The sequence below is a fragment of the Delphinapterus leucas genome, chromosome 2, assembly GCF_059928025.1.
Source record: "Delphinapterus leucas isolate spDelLeu-1000000601 "Yukka" chromosome 2, BTC_Dleu_Yukka2, whole genome shotgun sequence".
NCBI lineage: Eukaryota > Metazoa > Chordata > Mammalia > Artiodactyla > Monodontidae > Delphinapterus > Delphinapterus leucas.
This window is the reverse complement of record NC_143130.1, coordinates 78,419,691-78,441,029: the sequence shown is the minus strand read 5'-3', so window position 1 is coordinate 78,441,029 and position 21,339 is coordinate 78,419,691. Positions and strand designations below refer to the sequence as shown.

Below are 21,339 nucleotides of genomic sequence, written 5' to 3'. Positions count from 1 at the left end.
ATCATCTTTACCCAGGCCAGAGTTTCAACTCATTCCCCTCTCCTCAGCCCAGGTTCCCAGATCTGAAAACAAAGCTTTTACATTTTTTTTTTCCTAAAAACTCAGACTTATGTTTGGACTTCACCCCCGTCTTATTCATATGCTCAACCTGCAATTCCTTACAGACGACTGGCATAGTAGGCCTTGTTGAAAGATGCTTTCCTAGTCCCTGGTTTGGCTGACTACTGGTTCTCTATCCTCTCGCCTTTGTGGCTCACTGTTGCACTGCTGACAACACTAGAAAATCTTATTTCACCCCCTTAACCAAGATCTTCTTCACAAAAATATTAGTTACAAAACGCTGGGTAAACTCTTTTTTTTTTTTTTTTTAAAGCTGAAAAGGCAGTTTCAGGTAGGACAGCCCCTGCCTTTATTTCAGCCTTTTAAAAAAATGTTTCCTGCTTATGAAATAGATGCTCCTTTTAGTAAACTGAAAACTACAAAGGTTAAAAAAAAAAGAAGAAAATAAACCTTATCTGGAATTCTACCACCCAGAGACACCAGTGGCACCAGTTGGGGATCCTACATTAATCTCTCTGAGGAAGTGCAGATATACGTGGTGTCAGGCCTCCTGGGAGAAGCTTCACCCAACCCCAGGGGAAAGGCTCACTGCCATCTTTTGTGTCCCAGGAGTATCCCGGATAACAGCCTCTCAACACTTGTAAGCTGTGTGCCCCATGTTTACTCAGGGCCCTGCTCCTCCTTCCAGGACGGGATGGAGCTCCTTAAGGCAGGGACTGTGTCTCGTTCACCTTCAGATCCGGAGCTGAACACAAAGTAGGTGACCAGTCCAAAAACATAGAGAAATTCCAGGTTTCCAAAAGCTTAAAAGCCACAGCAAGGCAAGATTTCAGGAATGCGTCAGGTCAGCTGAACAAGAAGTGAAGCAGCCTGTTCTTCTTGCCAGAGGTTTAGGGCAATCAGGCAATGAAACAGTCTAGGCAAGAATGTCGTGCCCAGGGCAGCTGGAGCCTCTGTCTAAAGCCCCCTCTTCCAGGCTGATTTCCCCAGTATGTACAAGTACTGGAAAATCTACCAAACCAGACAGGCAGCCCCACAGCTTTTGGTCTTAGGTCTCTGGGGGTCAGCTGTCAGGATGAGGCGGATTAGAGGCTTCATCAGAGAGAACCCCACATAGGAGATTTTATAATTCCAATCTCATCACGTACAACAGGAAGGCAAAGAACATGGGCTATTGAAGTTGGTGGCCACCCTGCCAGCAAATTGAGTTTTTCAAGTAAGCGCGAGGCCAGGTCAGTATACGGTTCTTGGATAAGAAGCAGCTCTTGAAGGATCCTTCAAAAATGCATTCTGGGCCTTCTGTCAGCAGAATCCCCAAAGCCTTGGAAATCCGATGTCTCACCTGCATATCAGTGGGTCACCTCCTGATCGTCTCACCACGTCTTCAACCAAGGCAGAAATGCAGGTGTCAGTGTTTTGGTCTAACTTTTGTTTAGATAAGGATTTTCCTGGCCCTTTGAGTAGCTGTAGTCTTTGTAGCTCTCTGAGCCATTGGGTCTAATCTATTTTTTTCCTTGTAAGTTAAAAAAACATTTTTCTTAAAATTTCAATTATAATTCAACTAGATATATTACCATTTATAAAAAGGTAAAGACTTCTTGGGCTTTCCTGGTGGCACAGTGGTTGGGAGTCCACCTGCCAATGCAGGGGACATTGGGTGCAAGCCTTGGTCCAGGAAGATCCCACATGCCACGGAGCAACCAAGCCCATGAGCCTGTGCTCTAGAGCCCGCGAGCCACAACTACTGAGCCCGTGCGCCTAGAGCCTGCGCTCTGCAACAAGAGAAGCCACTGCAATGAGAAGCCCATGCACCGCAATGAAGAGTAGCCCCTGCTCTCCTCAACTACAGAAAGTCCACACGCAGCAATGAAGGCCCAATGCAGCCAAAAAAAAGCAAAGAAATCAAAAAGGTAAAGACTTCTAAAAATATGATGTCTATTATTATGAAAAACTTTTTATTATGAAAAATTTCAAATAGCTAAAAAAAGCAGAATAGCAGAATGAACTTCCACATGTCAGGAGGTTTCAACAATGATCAAGCCACAGACAATCAAATCTATCTACAGTCTCATTGCCCCCACTTCCACACACCAGCTAGGTTACTTTAGAGCAGAGTATAAATATTATATTATTTTATCCTTAAACATTTCAGTCAGTATCTCTAAAAGATAAAGCTTCCTTAAATAAAAATAACCACAATACCATTATCACACATAAAGAAATGAGCAATAAATCCTTCATATCAAATAGTTATGTTCACAGTTCCCCAAATTGTCCCGTAATTTTTTTTGTATGGTTGGTTTGTTTGAATAGGGAGCTGTGAGCCAATTTGGCTTTCCCAGTAGTTGTAAGAGTTAGGGACGGGCTGAAAGATGAAGCTTGTAGGACACTTTGATAGTCTGAACTAGAAGAATCCATTAGGTGGTCATTCCAGCCAACAGTCAAGAAGTAAGCCTCCTAAAGTGTTCAAAACACGTTACAACTTTCTTCCCGAAGAGCTAGACAACTGTTAAATTTTTTCTCTATGCCAATACTGAAATACATTGAGAACACACACACACACACACACACGTTCTCCTGGTACCACAATCCATTTCTACTCCGGATTCCCTTTCACTACTCAATCCATTTCACACTCCACAACCCCATGTGGTTGCATTCCTAACTTGGTTTAGATTACTAGCCTAACCCAACGGCTGAAGGAAATGGGGGAACAGTATTAATCTTCGCAAGTTGGGGCTTAGTAACTATAACATGCAGATATAACAGGTTTAAATGACACAGCCTCTTTTTTTCCCCTAGATCCAGAACAAATTTCAGGCTAAGTACCTCATTTTATTACATCCTCTAACAAGGAAAGGCCACAAGGAAGCAAATGTCCAGAATACTAAAGAGAAATGCAGAAATACTGAAGAAATAATAGTATTTCTCTTTAGAAATACTAAAGAAGCAGAAAAAGAATCTGATTTTACTACGAGACACTGTATCCCCAGAGGTTAAGAGAGGAGGAAAAAAAAAAAAAAAAGACAGAAGGAACAAACTTGAGTGTGAATATCCCAAACCTTGATAAGCCTCAAAGACTTGATCAGTAAGATATTAAGTGTCAAAGTGCTTGATACAAATGTAGGTACATGATGATCAAGCACTCCTTGATGGTATGAAGGCTGCAGACAGACGTGGGCAATAATAATAGAAAGAACAACGATCATTCTCAGAGTCATCAGCACATGTGCCCCAAAGCTGTGACTCCTGGGCTTATAGCCACGGCTACTGCCAAGTGTGCACAGCACGTTTCAGCTCACCCAGCTTAGCCCAGGTATAGCTGGTCCTCATGCAAGAAAAAAGAGAAGCTTCCAGTTGGGTTCCTTGGACCAGCAAGGGCAGCCTCAGGGCCCAGCTAGCCAGGAGACTGTGGCCAGCAGGTCGTGGCCCACGAGCTGAATTCTCAGAAAGACCTTTGAGGAAAACCCGACGGCGCCTAGAGTGTTTCCGTGGAATCCATGGCACTGAGACCCACCTGAGGTGGGGCTGCAAAAGGCTGCTGATGGACTTATCTGCTTAGTTCTACCACATCCTGAACTGAAGGGTTTTAAACTCTTAACCTCACTGCACTGCCTGGCCCTTTATCAGGAAAATTGGGAACAGATAGAATCAGAAACCACAGTGACACAGGCAAGAATGGACACAACTTAAAATCTGCTTTGGATTATCACACTGGAGCCAGGATTTCTAGCCTGGTAAATCAGATGCCTGAGCACACAAAACCCCTGCTTTTTCCTAAGAGCAGCAGTTCTGTCTTCTGTGTGGAATAAGAGTTCCAAATTCCAGGAAGACATGTTCGCAAGTAACCAGAACATCTCTGCTTTGAATGCAATGGCAGCCCGGAGCTTGCCCTGAGAGAGGCAGTGGTATCCTCAGGAGGGCCAGGGACGTGACTCAAGGAGGAAGCTACTGGGCTCAAAGGGGCCTTTCTTCCTCTTTTCTTAGCCTTCTGTGGACTGAGAGGATTTCCTCTCATCAGAGGGAACTTAGTCTGGGAGTTATTAGCAGGGGACTTAGGGACGTCTCAGCATGCATAGAAGCCCCTCTGCCAAAAGAAAGCCACAGTGCTGACAGGAAGAGCAAGGGCCCCTACCTGTGAGCCTGGAGTTGAAGGGAGCATTTGGCAATGACTCCAGGGCTATAGATTATGGAGACCAATTTGTACCCCCCACCCCGGGTATTAATAGGCATAAAGGGCTCCAAGGAGTCCAAAGAAACTTCCCACCTAGGACAGTCAGAGGTCACAGCAAACTAAAAAGCAGTACTGATGACCTAATGTCCACCTGTGCTTGGGCCTTTCCTGGTGAAACGGGTTAGGTCTTCAACAGGGGCGAGGTGGGCTTGGGGGCAGGGCTCGGAACATTGACCCTACTTCAATAACAGCAATTGTGCTGGTTGTTTCCCATACTACATTTATTTCTCAAATTTTATGAGAACAAAGGATCTGGGTATCCCTTTATCAGAGGAGCAGATCAGAAGGCAAATTTTTCTCGTCATCTTGGGACTCCCTGAGAGCCATAAACATGAGCTCTTCTTTGGGAAGAAGAGGAAACTGGGTTCGCTTCATCATGATCTTTACAACTGGGGAGACTGACTGGGCCTTTCTCTAGGCTGTGTTTGGAACAGCGGTTGGTGATGTTGAGGAGAGACAGGGCTCCCCTGCCCCCAGCCCTGGCCACTCACCTGAGGGACACAGACAAGATCCTCTCCATCTCGATTCTCCGCTTCAGCACCTCCTTCACAAGGCCCTTGTCTGGACCCTGCTTGACCTTTTCTCGTCCAATTAAGTACAAGCATTTTGGAGTAAGAAGCAAGTCTCGCTTTACGCTCTGTAAGGAGAGGTGTTTGAAAAAGTGTCAGAGTGACAATAGTCCACACAAAGGGCATTTGTGACCAGGTGAAGGGACGCTGCTTTAGGTAGTGAACTTTCACTACCATCGGATGGCCATTCCATTTATCATCTAAGTCCCTCGAGAGCAAAAGGGGACACTGTTCATGATTCTTAGGTTGACATATGTAAAATTGCCGATACTTGACTCTCTTTGACTTACAAAAATGGCAGACCATCAGGTAACACCTAAGGTATCAGGGCAAACCAACACATAGGACGACCCTACCAATGATCTGCTACAGAATGTTTCTCTCTCAGGGATCCGTGCATATATAAATTTTGTGAGCCCATAAAATGGATAAATTTTCATTTCAATGACAATCCTTAAAAATCTAATATAATCATACTGTATTATATTCAAACACTACTTAGAGACTTAAGCACTCATGTTTGCATTCAAATCTGCCACCAGAGCAGCTGGTACCATACTCGGGTTGTAAGGAATGATTTGGTTTTGGCAAAACAACATCATCCTTCTTGTGAAATTAATATTGTTATTTTTTTTTTTTCCTGACCACAAAAACAAACAAGAACCAACACACATAAAAAGCTCTTAATGGGCCCATAAGCTATTGTGGCTTCATATTTCACTATTAGGGTCAAGATTTTATCAGGCAAAAGAAAATGTCTATGGAAAGAGGTAAAAAAAAAAAATCAGCTGGCCCCCAGTGGCTCTGTGAAAGCCCTGCATAGTCATTTGCTCAGGGAAAATGGTAAGAACACTTCACTTTATATTCTGAATCTTTTGATCCAATGAGTCTACTCCTATCAATTTATTCTAAAAGCATCAGAAGACAAATGCACAAAGACATGTGAAAGGATGCTCACTGCATCCTTTTATTTACCACGGTTTAAAAAAAAAAAAAAAAGCCCACTGAGAACAGATTAATGAGAAACTGGTTAAAAATATAATGAAGTGGGCTCCCCTGGTGGCGCAGTGGTTGAGAGTCCACCTGCCGATGCAGGGGACACGGGTTCGTGCCCCGGTCCGGGAAGATCCCACATGCCGCGGAGCGGCTGGGCCTGTGAGCCACGGCCGCTGAGCCTGCGCGTCTGGAGCCTGTGCTCCGCAACGGGAGAGGCCACAACAGTGAGAGGTCCGTATACAACAAAAAAAAATAGTGAAGCAACTGTTGAATGGGATACTATGCAGCTTAACAAAATAATTTATATTGACACATCTATTAATATGGAAAGTTCTCCGTGGCATATTTTAAGAGCAAAACAACCTAGGACATAAACCAGCATGTAAGGTAGATCTCATTTTTGTAAAACTAAATATACAAATGTATGCCTGCAAAAAAAGTTCTAACAGATACACACAAAATGTTAACAGTGATTGTTTCTGGGTACAGGTGGCTACTTTTCTTTTGGCTTATCTGCATTTTCTAAATTTGTCTACGACGAGCATGTTCTGTTTTGGTAATCAGAAAAGCAAAATTACAAGTTATTTTTAAAACTAAGGAATCTGTTTGGTGACTCTCAGAGGTGGGCAGTCAGCGTGTACCTTGAACCTCCTGTCATACTTGGTCACCGTGTCTGCAAAATCAATCTTCTCTCTCTTGCCCACAAACTGCTGGAGTTCCGGGTGCTCTTCCATCCCTATGTAGTCCCCGATGAAGTTCCTGTTAATACTGTTTCTCCTCCTCTCCTTCTTGTTCAACAGGAGGTCAGAGGCTGCAATTCCCAAAAAGGCAGAGAAGGGGGAAGGATCAGTCCCCAAGAAGGAGGAAAATGCTCAGTGTGGAAAGACACAGAGAAACTCGAAATGAATGCAAGGTTTTAACACACGACATTACATGCAAAGTAAAATGAACCTGTAATTCGTCTAAGTTCAAAAGTATTCTTAGATTTGGTAAATTCGTGAAACAAAATGACTACAATACCCTCTTCTCTCATTTGGACATATTTCTTCCGGGCCACAAATTTCCTCCATGATTTCTGTATCACTCGAGCATACCCATCGTACTTTCGCTCTCTCATTTCTTCTAGAAGAAAGAGCTGTGAATATAGAGAAGACCGATGTGAGCCAATTCACAGGACCTGAACATCATTTTTTTGGGTATTTCAGGGACACTCCGTTCAGCCGAGGACATAATGGAAGGAACTTCTCAGACTCATAAACAAAGGTGAAAAAATGTGTTTATGATCACTATAGCTTTTATATATACATAGTCTTTTAATATAATATATATTTTAATACTATAATATATTCTTTTAACAAAAAACATAGTGGAAAATAGCTGGATCTGAGTGTATTCACTTGGACCTTAATGACGGTGTCTGCCCTGCCTTGTTCATAACCTCTGTGAGAATCAAATGAGTGATTCAGCACTTATCTACTTATTTCCAACCTCGATCCAAAGAGGATATTAAGTGGCTTGATCAAATGAGCTCGTGGAGGCAGTTGTCTAGTGCTGCCTATAGCCTCTTATTAGAATTTTCCAGCTTTTGCAAGAGCAGAGGCTGTGCTGCAGTGGAAAGAGGGCTGCCCTCCTCTTGGGTCCACGGAAGTATAGACTTCCTGCCTCACAGAAATCTCCAAGGAGTCACTGGGGCAGGGATAATAACCAGTGACTGGAGCCGGACTTAAGATGTGTTAGCTAGGACTTAGATTCACCGAGAGGGGCTGGAGACTGTTTTAGTTAAGGGCTCATATCAGACACTGGCAGGTGTTGAGACTCAGGCCACCTTAACGATGAATACTGATTTCTGCACCCCACTCAACAAAGCTCTGGAATAATGAAGATGACAGCAAGCAGCTGTAATGAACCGAGTGCCCACTACAGGTCAGGAATCATTCTAGACGCTTTACACACATTCTTTCATTCAACCACTCCACAACTACATGAACCACATATTTGTGTTATCTCCATTTTACAGATGAGAACATTGGAACTACGATTGGGTGGGGCTGGAAAGTGAACCAAGGTCTTTGGACGTACAAGTCTTTCTCTGTAAATCTGCATCTAATCAACTCGTAAAATGGTGGGAAACTCTCATTCACCTAGAAAGTGGTTTACATGACTCTCTAGGAACAAAAATAAAACGGACCAATAAAAACCCAAAGTAATGATGATGAATGTCATTGTTAAAATGTTCCAGAAGTAAACAAGTGAATTTGGTTTGAAGGCAGCTGGGCTTGATTTGTTGTCTCTTGTTTGTCTGCGTCTGTACCCTGGAGCCACATCGATCTCCCCGACGCTCAGCTTCTCCTTCTCACATCCCCAGCTGTGTCAAAACCACATCTCAAACTCAAAATACCAAGAGAGGGACACTTCATTCCACAGCCATCAGTGCCATATACAATATGCACAAGGAACATAGTTCCAAAACAAAAGACTTTTAACAACTGGACAGAATGTTTAAAATCTGAGCCCCGCGGTCGGTCGCCTGGAAGATTATCTGTTGGTGTTTCTTATCTTGTGTGTTGGGTTGCTGGGTAAGTCTTGTTTTCTTCTTCTTTCCCAGAACTATTTTGGGAGTGTCATGGAAAATACACTTGTGACTCAGAAAGGATGAAGACGCAACCAGTTCCCAGCTTCCTATAGACTAGTTCAAAGATTATCTGGTTTTTAGGTTCTTTCCGAAAGCCACACGGTTTAGAAATCAGGGAGGTTCAAGAAGAGAAAGAGAGAGAGGGAGAGACAGAGAGGAAAAAAAAAAGCAAAAATCATGGACACATGTAACAAATAAATTAAACCAAACCAAACCCTCTGGTGCCTGATGTCTAACGTGGGTTCTTAAAAGCAAATGGGTTACTTTGTAAATTCAGCACATTTACTATAAAAATCAAGGCGAGATCACAGGGTAGATTTTTTTTTTTTTGCGGTACGCGGGCCTCTCACTGTTGTGGCCTCCCCCATCACGGAGCACAGGCTCCGGACGCGCAGGCTCAGCGGCCATGGCTCACGGGCCCAGCCGCTCCGCGGCATGTGGGATCTTCCCGGACTGGGGAACGAACCCGTGCCCCCTGCATCGGCGGGCAGACTCTCAACCACTGCGCCACCAGGGAAGCCCCACAGGGTAGATTTTTAAAAACCATTTTTCTTTTTTTGGCCTCACCATGCGGCAGGCAGGATCTCAGTTCCCCAACTAGGGATCGAACCCGTGCCCCCTGCAGTGGAAGTGTGGAGTCTTCACCATTGGACCGCCAGGGAAGTCCCTAAAAACCAATTTTTGTAAAAGTATTTGCAATGTCAGGGCTAGATGTGGATGGATGAGTGATGGCGGTGGGGAGAGAGTAGTGATGATGGGATTATGTGTGTGTGTGTAAAAAGATGGCGGAGAGGACAGGCAAGCGATGGTAAAAAGCAATTGGGAGGAAGACACGGAGAAGAAAAACCAAAACTAAATCTTGATTTCTGAAGTAAAATCTCAAAGCTCAACTGAATCAGAAAAAAAAGTGTGAAAAATATTGAGGCTGTTTTTGTGAAAATTTAGCAAGTCAAAAAAGTAAAAGTGGGTATAAAACAACAGAAGAGTTCTCCATTGTACCAGTAAATCACTCCATCCTGTTTTAGAAAGAACAGGAACTGTTCTGTGGGTTGCTTAATGGCGTGTGACACAACAGTTTCATTTTATAATTGGAAATGAAATTACTGTGAAGCTACAAATAACTCAGAGTGGAAAATGCTACCACAAACTTTTCATAAATGGGTTCTATCGATGTGTGCCACTTATTTATTTAACAACCTTTCCGGTTCATAAAGCCATTCAGTTACAACCATTAGCATTTCTGATCTAGGGCTGATCCTGCGAGGCAGGCAGAACAGCAGCCACGGGGCCGGTTGTAAGAGAAAACTCACTGCGAGACCAGAATTTGCCTAGAGTCAAGTGTTTCCATTATGACCAACGCTGCAAGTTCTCATGGTATTTCCCCTTGATATGGTGACTAATTTTGCCAAATTCACCAAAGACTCCTGAAATGGAGTCTTGTGATTATTACAGGAACCTCAAGAAATGGTGATGCCCAGCCCCGGTTAGTTCCAGCAGTTTCTCCAACTTAAAAAGGAGTATCTGGGCTTCCCTGGTGGCACAGTGGTTGAGAGTCCACCTGCTGATGCAGGGGACACGGGTTTGTGTCCCGGTCCAGGAGGATCCCACATGCCGCGGAGCAGCTGGGCCCGTGAGCCATGGCCGCTGAGCCTGCACGACTGGAGCCTGTGCTCCGCAACGGGAGAGGCCGCAGCAGTGAGAGGCCCGCATACCGCAAAAAAAAAAAAAAAAAAAAAAAAAAAAAAGCAAGCATCTTGATTAGTTGCTAATAAAACTCTTTAAAAAAAAGGAGTATCTTTGGGATTTCCCTGGTGGTCCACTGGTGAGGACTCCATGCTTCCACCGCAGGGGGCACAGGTTTCACCCCTGGTTGGGGAACTAATAACCCGCATGCCACCCAATGCAGCCAAAAAAAAAAAAAGTGTCTTCATTCCACAGCCCCAGAGCTATGGGGCAGAAGAACTGAGGGGCTGGGTTGGGTTCCTGTTCAAACTGAGAACTTCCTCCGGACGGACATTCATCAGGCTCAGAGTGACCACACCCTCATCAGGAAGATTAAGAAGTTCCACTAAATTAATCTGTGGAGGTCTGGTAAGTTTGCAAATTGTTAAACCTGTATGTTTGAATTCCTTACTGGTAAATATCCCTGTCCTTTAAGCCCAGAGATTTCTCCTTCTACATACTAGTCCCCTGAAAGTCCTTTCCAGGCTTCCTCATGGTCTTCAAAATACAGTTCTGGGAATTGTCCCTCCCAGGCTCTTCCCCCTTTAAGGAGGAAGCCTGGGCCTGTGTGACACAAGCTGCTTGGTGTCACCCAGGTGAGGACGTAGGTTCACCCAAGCCTCCTTTGTGGGCAAAGAAGTACCTATTAGCTTAGGCACTACTGGGCACTAAAAATAACTACTGGGCTCTTCCTATGAGCCGCTTTCCTCATGAGGCTCTGACTGCACAAAAGCACACAAAACACTCCCTGACCTTAAGGTGATGATGTCTAGAGTGGGAGAGAGACTTTAAGTAAGAAAAGAAAACAGCTTTGTATCCATGCTGAGGGCTCTGGGGTGTGGAGAAAGGCCTGTGCTTAGACTGGGGGCAGTGGAAAGCCTTCTCTGAAGTGCCCACATTTAAGGCATGAACAGCAGGATGAGGAAAAGAAGTCAGCCACGCCACGGGGAGGGGGCCGACAGGGGCTGCGGGGAGAGGGGTGGCCCTGAGGAAACTCACAGACTCGGGGGCTTTGACGAACACTTTGCTCTTCCCGAGCTGGAACTGGTCACTGTCCATGTTGACGGACTGCAGCAAGTGGAGGACACCTTGTTTCTCGTCCCCTCTCCACGAAGGCCAGGTGGCTTTGGTCAGAATGGCGTACCTGTAAGGACAATGAGGGAGAGGAAGATCAGGCTCAGCCTGGACCACCCCCCAAAGGCACTCGGTGCTGCTAGGGTCCTGGCCATCCCCTCACCTCCCTTCCAGGGCTCAGGGATGGACCTCGACAACTGCAAAAATCCACTGGGTCTGGATTGCCCATTTCAGAGCTGCCTCCTAACTCCTTCCTTATCTGACCATTTCCACGCTAAGGCCCTGGAGGAAATCTGCTTTTCCTTTCTACCACTGTCTAAAAATAGCATTCCTGAAGGTCACCAATGACACTTTTCCAGCAAAATCAAACGGTCTTTTCTCGATACCAATTTCCCCTGATTTCTCAGGAGTACTTAACAGTCAATGTGAAGAGTTTTACAAAGCTCCCCATAAGCAGCTGTTATGATTACGATGGATCAACTTTCATCTTTGAAGTTCTCCGCATCTTGAGTCAGGAGGCCCTGGTGATCTGGTCCTTGGGTATTCTCCAATCTCGTCTCCCTACTGTCCTCTGGCTCACCACTTTCCTGGGAGGATGGCCTCTTCTTCATGCACATTCAACACTTTCCCTCCTCAGAGCCTTCACCCATGCTGTTCCCTCTACCAGGTGTGCTGTTCTCCAAACTTCTCAGGTGGCTGGCTCCCACTCAGGGGGTGCTCCCCTTCAGTGACACTTCAAGAGAGGCCTTTGGGGTAGACCCAGGTGAAAATTGTCCCTCTGCTATTCTCTCTCATAGAAAATAATATTTTTCCTTAAGAGCATGTATCATAATTCATAATGATAGTCATGTTTGCACCTATTTGGTTAATTCATGCCACCCCCATGGGGACAAGAGCTCCGTAAATGGGTGCTCACCCTGCACATCTGGCACCTTACACAATGCCAGGAACACGGCAGTAAGAACTAACATGAAGGGCTCCAACACTATAGGGTGCCTTCTGCATCAGGTGCTATTCTTGGTGCGTTAGATCCTTGACCTCATTTTATTCCTACAGCAACCTCATCCAGTTGGTCTTTCCATTTTGCAAAGCAGGAAACACAGGCAACTAGAGACCCACTCAAGGCTACTTAGCTAGTAGGTGTCATAGCTGGGATTTGAAACCCAAGCTGTTTCTTTCATGACGGCACTACATACAAGGCATGGATTGGTATACAGGGAAATAGTCCCTTTAAAGATGATACAGTCTACTACCCATGTCTATGTTAGAAACATCATAATTATGTAAGAAGCTAATCTAATAGAGGAGACAGAAGCACATTACAAAATGTCAAATACACAAGGTACCAAAGACTTGAGGTGGAAGGAAGGGAAAGAAGGATGGAGGGAGGGAGGGAGGAAGAAGGGGAAATCAGAGAGTGTGGGTGAGAAATTGGAGGGTGTGGCCTATGGGCAGGCACATCTAGAACACAGGCAATGAATGGGCCCCAGGCCTCTGAAGAAGCCAGTGTCCTCCTTTGTTCCCAGAAGCTACTAAGAGGATTAGACTGATTTATGGCATCCAAGGGAGAAGGGAGTCGTGACAAGAAGAGTGGCTCTGCCTTCAGGGTCCAAGGCTCCCTAAGAGGACAGAGTCAGTGCTCATCACACCCTTAGGTCTAGCTGGCTGGGACTAAGGTGATTCTAGGGACCCTCTCTGGTCCTCCTAAATATCCACATCTTGCCTGATAATACAAATTTCCTGGAGAAGCAAATCCTCTTATTCCCTAATTAGCGATAAAAAGCTTAAAAATGAAAATGCCTGGCTGAAGCCAAACATTAGCAGGAATACATTTCACATGTGGCATAATGAAGTCAGTTATACAAATTGAGTCACATAAAAATGACTGATAGCAGGGTTGCCATTGGGGGGGGATGTGGTGAAGAGGTAGGAATGTACTGGCAATATAAATGGATGAGGGAGAAAGTTCATGCAGGGTATGGGTGAGAAAGAAAAGACCAGACTCCCAAGGTGACAAGTTTCTAAGAGTACGAGTTTGCCTGGCTTGATCTAATCAAATCAAAATTATAAACCAAAAGTATTCTTATTGTGCAACCTCAAATAGGTAGCTCTTTGCAATTCACATTTTCCCTCCTATTAAAATAATGCTGTATTTCTCATTTGGTTTTTTTTTTCTTCTTTTTTTAATAGTAAGGAACTTGTTTTCAAGAGACTTTTTCTTCTTCCTTTTCCTGACAAGGCCGCTGAGAGTTTGGGTCTGGGTAAGACATGGGAATTGCCTGGCATTTCCAGAGCCCTTTGACAATGGACCACTTGTGGTGGTCCCCTTGGCTTTCAGGAAGCTTGATGGTATCCTCCTTACTTCCTTTTGTACTTCACTGGAGAGACCAGGGCATAATTCTAGTACAATGTTCTCCCACTATATAAGTACACCCAGTTCACTCGTCTTTCTCCAGGATATACTGGTGGGAACGGGTTGCACGAGGCAATGGTGCACTGCCTAATAGGTTGCCTGTGATAATTCTGGAGAGATGGGGATAATAGCTTATACTCCCTTCATCAAGTACTTTCAGTTTAAGACCAAAATTTCATCTCAAGACCTTTGCACTGGCTGTTCTCTCTGCCTAGAACTCCCTTTCCTGCCCCTAGTCTGGAAGGCTCCTTGTAAGCCTTCTTACAGATGACCAATCCAATGGTTCCTTCTCAGACAAAAATGCAGCCCAGCAGACCTCTAGCTGCTGGCACTTGGATTTAAGGATGTTTCTGACCCCCAAGGACACTAAAATCCTGGCAGCCAGCAGGACACTCGCTACACTCCATACCTGAGATAATAAAGGTATAAGATGTTTTAATTACTCACAGGGGATCACAGGATGAGACAGTGACTGGTAGATTCTGGACAAATCCTGTTACAACCCCAGACTCATACACCTTATGGAAAACAGCACTGTCTCTGGAAAAATATTCCTTGCCCATTGACAGATATATGGCCTTGTAGCCATTTTTGAGTGGGAGACTAAACGTACACTTTTTATCGAAAAACAAATTTTCCTTCCAAACTTCATTTTTATTATCCTCCCACAGTACTCTCAAATCAAAAGAAATAAGACAACATCAAAAGAGCCTTCTTTTTATAAGACAGGGCTGCCTGTTTGTCTCTTCTGAAAGGAAAAGCCCACAGCAGGAGAGCTAAGAAGGGAGGCATCGAAGGACAAAATCATTTCAGTGAAAGTCTCTCAACACAAAGGGCATAACAGATATGCAATAAATGCTTACTCTGTGTAAGGCACAGAAGAAAGTACCACCCGTGGAGCCATGCAGCTAGCCTGGCACTTGAGAGAGGTCCATATATTATAACCAGGTCATTTCACAGCTCATTTAAGGAGCTGCAGCAAACAAGTAACACAGCCCGCTCAGGGCACCCTGACATTCCTGCCGGGAGAGGAAAGCGTGCACTTCCCGCTCCCCCCAGTGCGGTAAAGCTCACAGCAATGCTTACGGAAGTCAGGTTTGTCGGTTTGTTTTTAAATAATATGGAAGGAAGGAGGTCTTTCAGAACTGGTTTCTCAAAAACAAACAACCACCAAACAAGGTCAGATTAAAAAAAAATCTGATGAGTTTTCAATAGTAATGCCAATTAGAGAGAATCTGCAAATATCACATAGTTTTTAAGTACAGAAAAAATACTGAAGGAGGATAAAACTATAAACATTTTGGACTTGTTGAGGGCAGGCCTTTCTAAATTAGGGCAAGATGGAGGAAATACTTTTCTTTCACTATTTTCTGAATTTAATTTTTTTTCCTCTTAATTAAAAAGGGGTATTTTCAAAGAAACGTAGTTTTACGAAAATTTTAATGATTATCTAAGCCATGGTTCTCAACTAGCTTTGCCCCCCAGGGGACATTAGGCAATGTCTGGATACAGTTTTGGGTGTCACAACTCGGAGAAGATGGGGATGGGGGTGGGATAGGGGGTTGGCACTACTGGCATCTAGCAGGTAGAGGCCAAGGAGGTTGCTAAACATCCTGCAGTGTACAGGACGGCTATCACGATGAGGACTCATCCAGCCCAAAATATCAATAGCTGAGGTTGAGAAATCCTGTTCTAAACTAGTGTCACCCATCTGCTTAAAGAAGAGCAGAGTCTTTGATAATTTACATTTCAGTTGTTTGTCGGCAAATGGATGCGAGCGTTCCAAATTTACTTTCTCACTTTCCTAAAGACATCTTTTCGTATTGCTCTGCTTACGTTAGAGGTGTAGTGGGCCCTTTAATTCAGAGAGCTGTGTCAGTGAATTTTATTCCTAGTCTAACCAGCCTCCAAAATTATCAGCAATCTTGAATGTGTGGGGACAGAATCAATGAAGCTTTATTGTATGGAATGATCCACGCTTTTGCTAAGCCTCTTCTGACCTTCCACATATGATGACCCACAATGATGAGCAGTAGGGTCAGTCATCCCAATCGCATGGCAGAAAAAACAACATCCCCAAAGGGAAAGCCACTTTATTAGAAGTACTGGATTTCAAAGACAGCAATTAAGCTCTTCTCCATCCTACAACCTCTTTGTTACATACAATTTGAATTAAATAAAAATTTCTTACATCCTGCTCCTGTACCATATACCAGGAAGACATAATTATTTTCTGATTAAAATACTAAATATGGCTTCCTTCTTTCATAAAGGAAATTAAATAGATGTAGAAAATCAGTGGAACTTCACTAATTTAGAGTCATTAGAGAAGTTCGAATCCTAATATTTTAAGGACATTAAATTTTATCCTTTTTAAAAACAATGCAAAATAAGAACAATTTAGTACAGATCCCGCCAAATGCACTTTAATGGAAATATAAAAATCAGTTTAACTTTATATTTGGACTGTACAAAAAATCTGAGGTTAAAATACGTTAAGCTTGTAAATATTTTCCTAAAATTGTCTTCATACTATTAATTTGCTCAGTCAACTTAAATCTCAGTCTGTCCCCATGTCACAATTACCATGAACTTCTGAACTGATCTGTCACTCTCAACAGACAGAATACTTGTGGCTACTGATTTACTTACAATAAATAATGCTAAAAAGAACTGTATTACAACTTAACACTAAAAAGACAAATAATTTAAAAATGATCAAAGGGGATGTAAAATGGTACAGCCACTCCGTAAAACAATCTAGCGGTCCATCAAAAAGGTTAAGCATAGTTACCATTTGACCCAGCAATTCCATTTTTAGTTATGTCCCGAAGAGAAATAAAAACAAATGTCCACATAAAAACATGTACGGGAACACTGGTAGCAGCATTATTCGTCATTCAAAACAGCCAAAATGTGATGTCCATCAACTGATGGATGAATTAAGAAGAATGTGGTATATTGGAAAATTGGCGCAAGAGAAAATTATTTGGCAATGAGTAGGAATGAAGTGCAGGTATATGCTACAGGATGATCCTTGAAAACATTATGTGAAGTAAAAGAAGCCAGAAACAAAAGACACATATTACATGATTCTATTTATAAGTAATGCTCAGAATAGGCAGAGAAGGAAGTGTCTACTTAGGGCCAGGGGTGAGGGCCGAATAGGGGGCTGATGACTCGGGAAGGGAGATTTTTCTTTTTGAAAATGTTCTGAAATTAAATGTGGTGATGGATGCACAACTCTGTAAATATATTAAAAGCCAATGAATTGTATACTTTAAATGGGTGAATTGTATGATATGTGAATTATATCTCAATAAACTTGTTTAAAACAAAGAAAGAGTCCAGAGTCACCAGTTCATTACCTCTGTAGGAATTTTTGGAAGACGCGCCGATAGGCATACCCAGCTCTCCTCACTCGAATGTTCTCTTTTAGGCCCAGATATTCTACTTGATGCTTTACCCTATAAAGGAGAGAATGGAGCCAGGACATTAGTGGATAATCTTTTCACTCTGTTCTCCCACCCACCATTCCTCCCAAACTCCCAATTCCACACTGCAGGGAAGCATATTAAAAAAAGATTCTAATTTATAGTGCTCAGAGTCTGAGCTGGCCCTCAGGTTATGTAATATTAATACATGTCTGGTTAACTGAAAGGGTAGAAATCTGATTCAGGAAAATAATTTTCCTTTCTCCCATCCTCCAAATCCCAAACTCACCACCAGCCTTTTCTCTACTAAGGAAAATATACATGAGGTTGCCAGTTAGAGATATCTGCTCATTTTAAGTATTTTTCACAAATACTGGCTTCACCCCAAGCTTTGAGGCAGGGAATGCATCACCCATTGATTCCTTTCCCGTGAATCACATGGAAAACAATGTGCCTCATGTGAAAACATTGCTTCATTCATTATAACTTCCATCACTAGGAAAACTTCTTATACAAATTTTTGTCAACAAGACAATTAGTTCAACATATTCTGTTATGTTTAAAATGTCATGCTTGGGACTTCCCTCGTGGTGCAGTGGTTAAGAATCTGCCTGCCAATGCAGGGGACACGGGTTCGAGCCCTGGTCCAGGAGGATCCCACATGCTGCAGAGCAACTAAGCCCGTGTGCCACAACTACTGAAGCCCTCGCGCCTAGAGACCGTGCTCCGCAACAAGAGAAGCCACCACAGTGAGAGGCCCATGCACCGCAACGAAGAGTAGCTCCCGCTCACTGCAACTAGAGAAAGCCTGTGTGCAGCAACGAAGACCCAACGCAGCCAAAAATAAACAAACAATAAATAAATGTCCTGCTTTTTGCGTATTCTTGGAGTGCTGTCAACTCCTCAGTAATCATCAACCAGGCTGGCAATGCCCGCTGTTCCCCTGGGTATACCATCTCCTTCCCTCAGGAGTCCTCTTTCAAGACTGTCCTCAGAAGGTCATGGCCTGAGAACTCTACTAGGACAGTTATTTAGAATCCAGGGCAGGCAACTTTGCCAAAGCCAAACAAAGACACATTTTCAACAAGAAAAGAAAAATAAACTACACGCCATAAACTTGTGGAATGAGTAACCCTGTCCACCAAGAACTTCAATTGACCCTGTGATCCCTGACAACGAAGCACACTGCCCTTTCACGGACCCCGACATTCCACGCTCACGGATGAAGTGAGACCATCTGTCACACAGTAAACCTGAACCGAGATGAGGGGGCAGATCCCAGGAAGCCATCCTACTGGAAATACAAATCAGCACTTGACCAAGGAATACCTTAGACTTTGTAAAACCAGTTTATATGAGTGTATGTTAGGAAGTTCCTCACTGCAATTCAAATAAGGAGTGTAATTAAAAAAAAAAAAAAAAGGGAAAACACCCTGGGGGAAATGCTATGAAAATTTACTGAATAAAATGTAGCACTTTCTTCATTTCTCCAGCCTCTGATATTCCAGTGAATCAGTTTGGATTTTATGAGAAGGTAGCATCAGGGCTGAGGACCTTCCAACCAGTAGCTACTGCAAGATTTCCACATTAGAGTGACAATCAACAGAGCTGGATACGGGGAGCAGGGGAGAGTGTGCCAGGGAGGTTTTGCATTTGGAGGGCAAGCAAGATGTTTTCATTCACGATTATGTTTGCTGGGAAGGGAAGCTGGAGAGAGTTTGAAGTAGGGGGAAGGGTGGGCTAAAGCACCCCTTAGCAATACCTCTGCTTCCTAGACTCTCGTAATTTATTATTATTTTTAATAAATTTATTTAATTTATTTATTTTTGGCTGCACTGGGTCTTCGTTGCTGCACGCGGGCTTTCTCTAGTTGCAGCGAGCAGGGGCTACTCTTCATTGTGGTGCACGAGCTTCTCATTGCGGTGGCTTCTCTTGTTGTGGAGCATGGGCTCTAGGCGTGCAGGCTCAGTAGTTGTGCCACACGGGCTTAGTTGCTCCGCGGCATGTGGGATCTTCCCGGACCAGGGCTCGAACCCGTGTCCCCTCCATTAGCAGGCGGATTCTTAACCACTGTGCCACCAGGGAAGCCCTCGTAATTTATTTCTGACGTTGCCTGTGACACCACCCTTCCACTGTGTGTGTAAAACAAAAAAGAGTCCAGAGTCACCATGCACGAGATGTGAGTGTGGTGTGTGAGGGGGTGAGTGTAGGAGTGACGTAGAGACAGGCGGAGGCAGGATGACAGACGTGGGGAACAGATGTGGGAGAGTTCATTCTGTCAGACTGAAGGAGTCCCACTCTGGATTGACCCTCTTATTTAAAGAGGAAGGAACTGAGGACTCAGGAGATTAAACGTTTCACTCAAACTAGTTAGTGATAGGCCAGCATCAGGATACAGTTCTTCCAAATCCTAGTCTAGCCCTTTGCTCTAGATCAGCTGTTCTCCAACTATGGGGCCCAGACCATCATCACCAGCATCACTTGGAGGCCCAGAAACTGACTCAGGAACTCTGGGAATGGGACCCAGCAATAAGCCTTCCAGGGGATATTCTGACCTTCAAGTTTGAGAACTAGTGTAAGGTAAAAAGCCCCAGACATTTTCCATCTGTTATCCTCTTGATATCAAAAGAGAAAGTGAGTGACACAGTTCAAAAAAGCAGAGGGCAATTTAAGCACATCCAGGGGAATGACCATGAAGGGGAAGTGTCGGATTCCACATCCGGCTCCTTCAGAGGGAATGGCTGGAGGAGCTGAGTGATGAGCCTGCCGAAGAGAAGGTCCCAGGGAAACATGGTGACTGCCTTGAACTAGGAGAAAAGCTGTCACACGGGAAAGTCCCAAGAATGATTCTTATGGCCGATTAGAGATTACAGGAAAACCGATTTAGAGAAGGACTGGAGAGCTTGCTAATGGCAAGAGGCATCCCAACGTGAACTGGTGACTTAGGAGGAGTGGGCTTCTTATCAGAGCCTGAACATCATCAATGGATAATATTGTAAGAGGAATCTCAGACTACCTTAAATTGAAAAATCTGAGCAATTCAATAGACAAGACGCCTTAGAAACACACATCTACTGACAAGACTAGTCAGAATATTGTGCAATGACCAAACGGAAGGCTGCTGCATCCCAACAGCACCTTAACACGAGAAAAAAAGACTCAGGCTGCACCATAAAGTGTGAAAATGCAAAGAAGGACTTGCAGACAGCAAATGCTTGAGCTTGGGCATTTTCCTTCCTGTTTATCTTTTCCTCCCCGTAAAGGATCAAGCATTGTCTGCCTGCCGTGGGTTAGAAAGGATCTTGCTGGTAGGATGGGAAATGGACCCATCCATGTCTCTCAGAAGAGGTAATGGGCAGTTAGGAATTTTTCTTTAAAATAAATTTATCTAGTCATTTATTTTTGGCTGTGTTGGGTCTTCATTGCTGCATGCGGGTTTTCTCTAGCTGCAGCGAGTGGGGGCTACTCTTTGTTGCGGTGCGCGGGCTTCTCTTGTTGCTGAGCACGGCTCTAGGCACACTGGCTTCAGTAGTTGTGGCACATGGGCTCATTAGTTGTGTCTTGCAGGCTCTAGAGCACAGGCTCAGTAGTTGTGGCGCACGGGCCTAGTTGCTCCACAACTTCATGGACCAGGATCTTCATGGACCAGGGCTCGAACCCGTGTCCCCTGCATTGGCAGGTGGATTCTTTTTTTTTTGCGGTACACGGGCCTCTCACTGTTGTGGCCTCTCCCGTTGCGGACCACAGGCTCCGGACGTGCAGGCTCAGCGGCCATGGCTCACGGGCCCAGCCGCTCTGCGGCATGTGGGATCTTCCCGGACTGGGGCACGAACCCGAGTCTCCTGCACCGGCAGGCAGACTCTCAACTGCTGCGCCACCAGGGAAGCCCCCGACAGATTGTTTTTAACCAGCTCTTTGGAACTTCACTTCAACCCTGAGCTAAGCATTCCAGGCCACATCCTGCGTGTGCTTATGGGCTGAGGGCATTAAAAATGTCTACACAGAGCCTCAAACTAATCTGAAAACCATCCTGACTCTGCTGTATTAAGGTTTGCTTTCTTTTTTCCATCTGTCCCCAGACTAGCCAAGATCAACATAAATCGCTAATTCTGAACTGAAGGGCACTGCTAACATTTCAGGAAAAAACAAGGAGGGGAAAAATATACCTACATAGGCTTCTTCCTGAAAAAGTTAAGACACAAAAC

General features: G+C 44.2%; 1 protein-coding gene across 12 annotated transcripts in view; it reads right to left on the bottom strand.

Moving 5' to 3' along the window:
- The window catches only part of MYO1E (myosin IE), a 204,421-nt gene that overhangs the window by 26,491 nt on the left and 156,591 nt on the right, over positions 1 to 21,339 (bottom strand). For 11 of the 12 annotated variants that reach the window (XM_089904548.1, XM_022579652.3, XM_089904571.1 and 8 more), the window contains 5 exons: positions 17,069 to 17,167; positions 11,213 to 11,357; positions 6,880 to 6,994; positions 6,501 to 6,670; positions 4,786 to 4,931 (listed from right to left, as the gene is read on the bottom strand). In XM_089904548.1, the coding sequence (XP_089760674.1) occupies positions 4,786 to 4,931; positions 6,501 to 6,670; positions 6,880 to 6,994; positions 11,213 to 11,357; positions 17,069 to 17,167 (675 nt within the window). The remainder of the gene's footprint in view (positions 1 to 4,785; positions 4,932 to 6,500; positions 6,671 to 6,879; positions 6,995 to 11,212; positions 11,358 to 17,068; positions 17,168 to 21,339) is intronic. The other variant, XM_089904556.1, reaches the window with a different exon arrangement.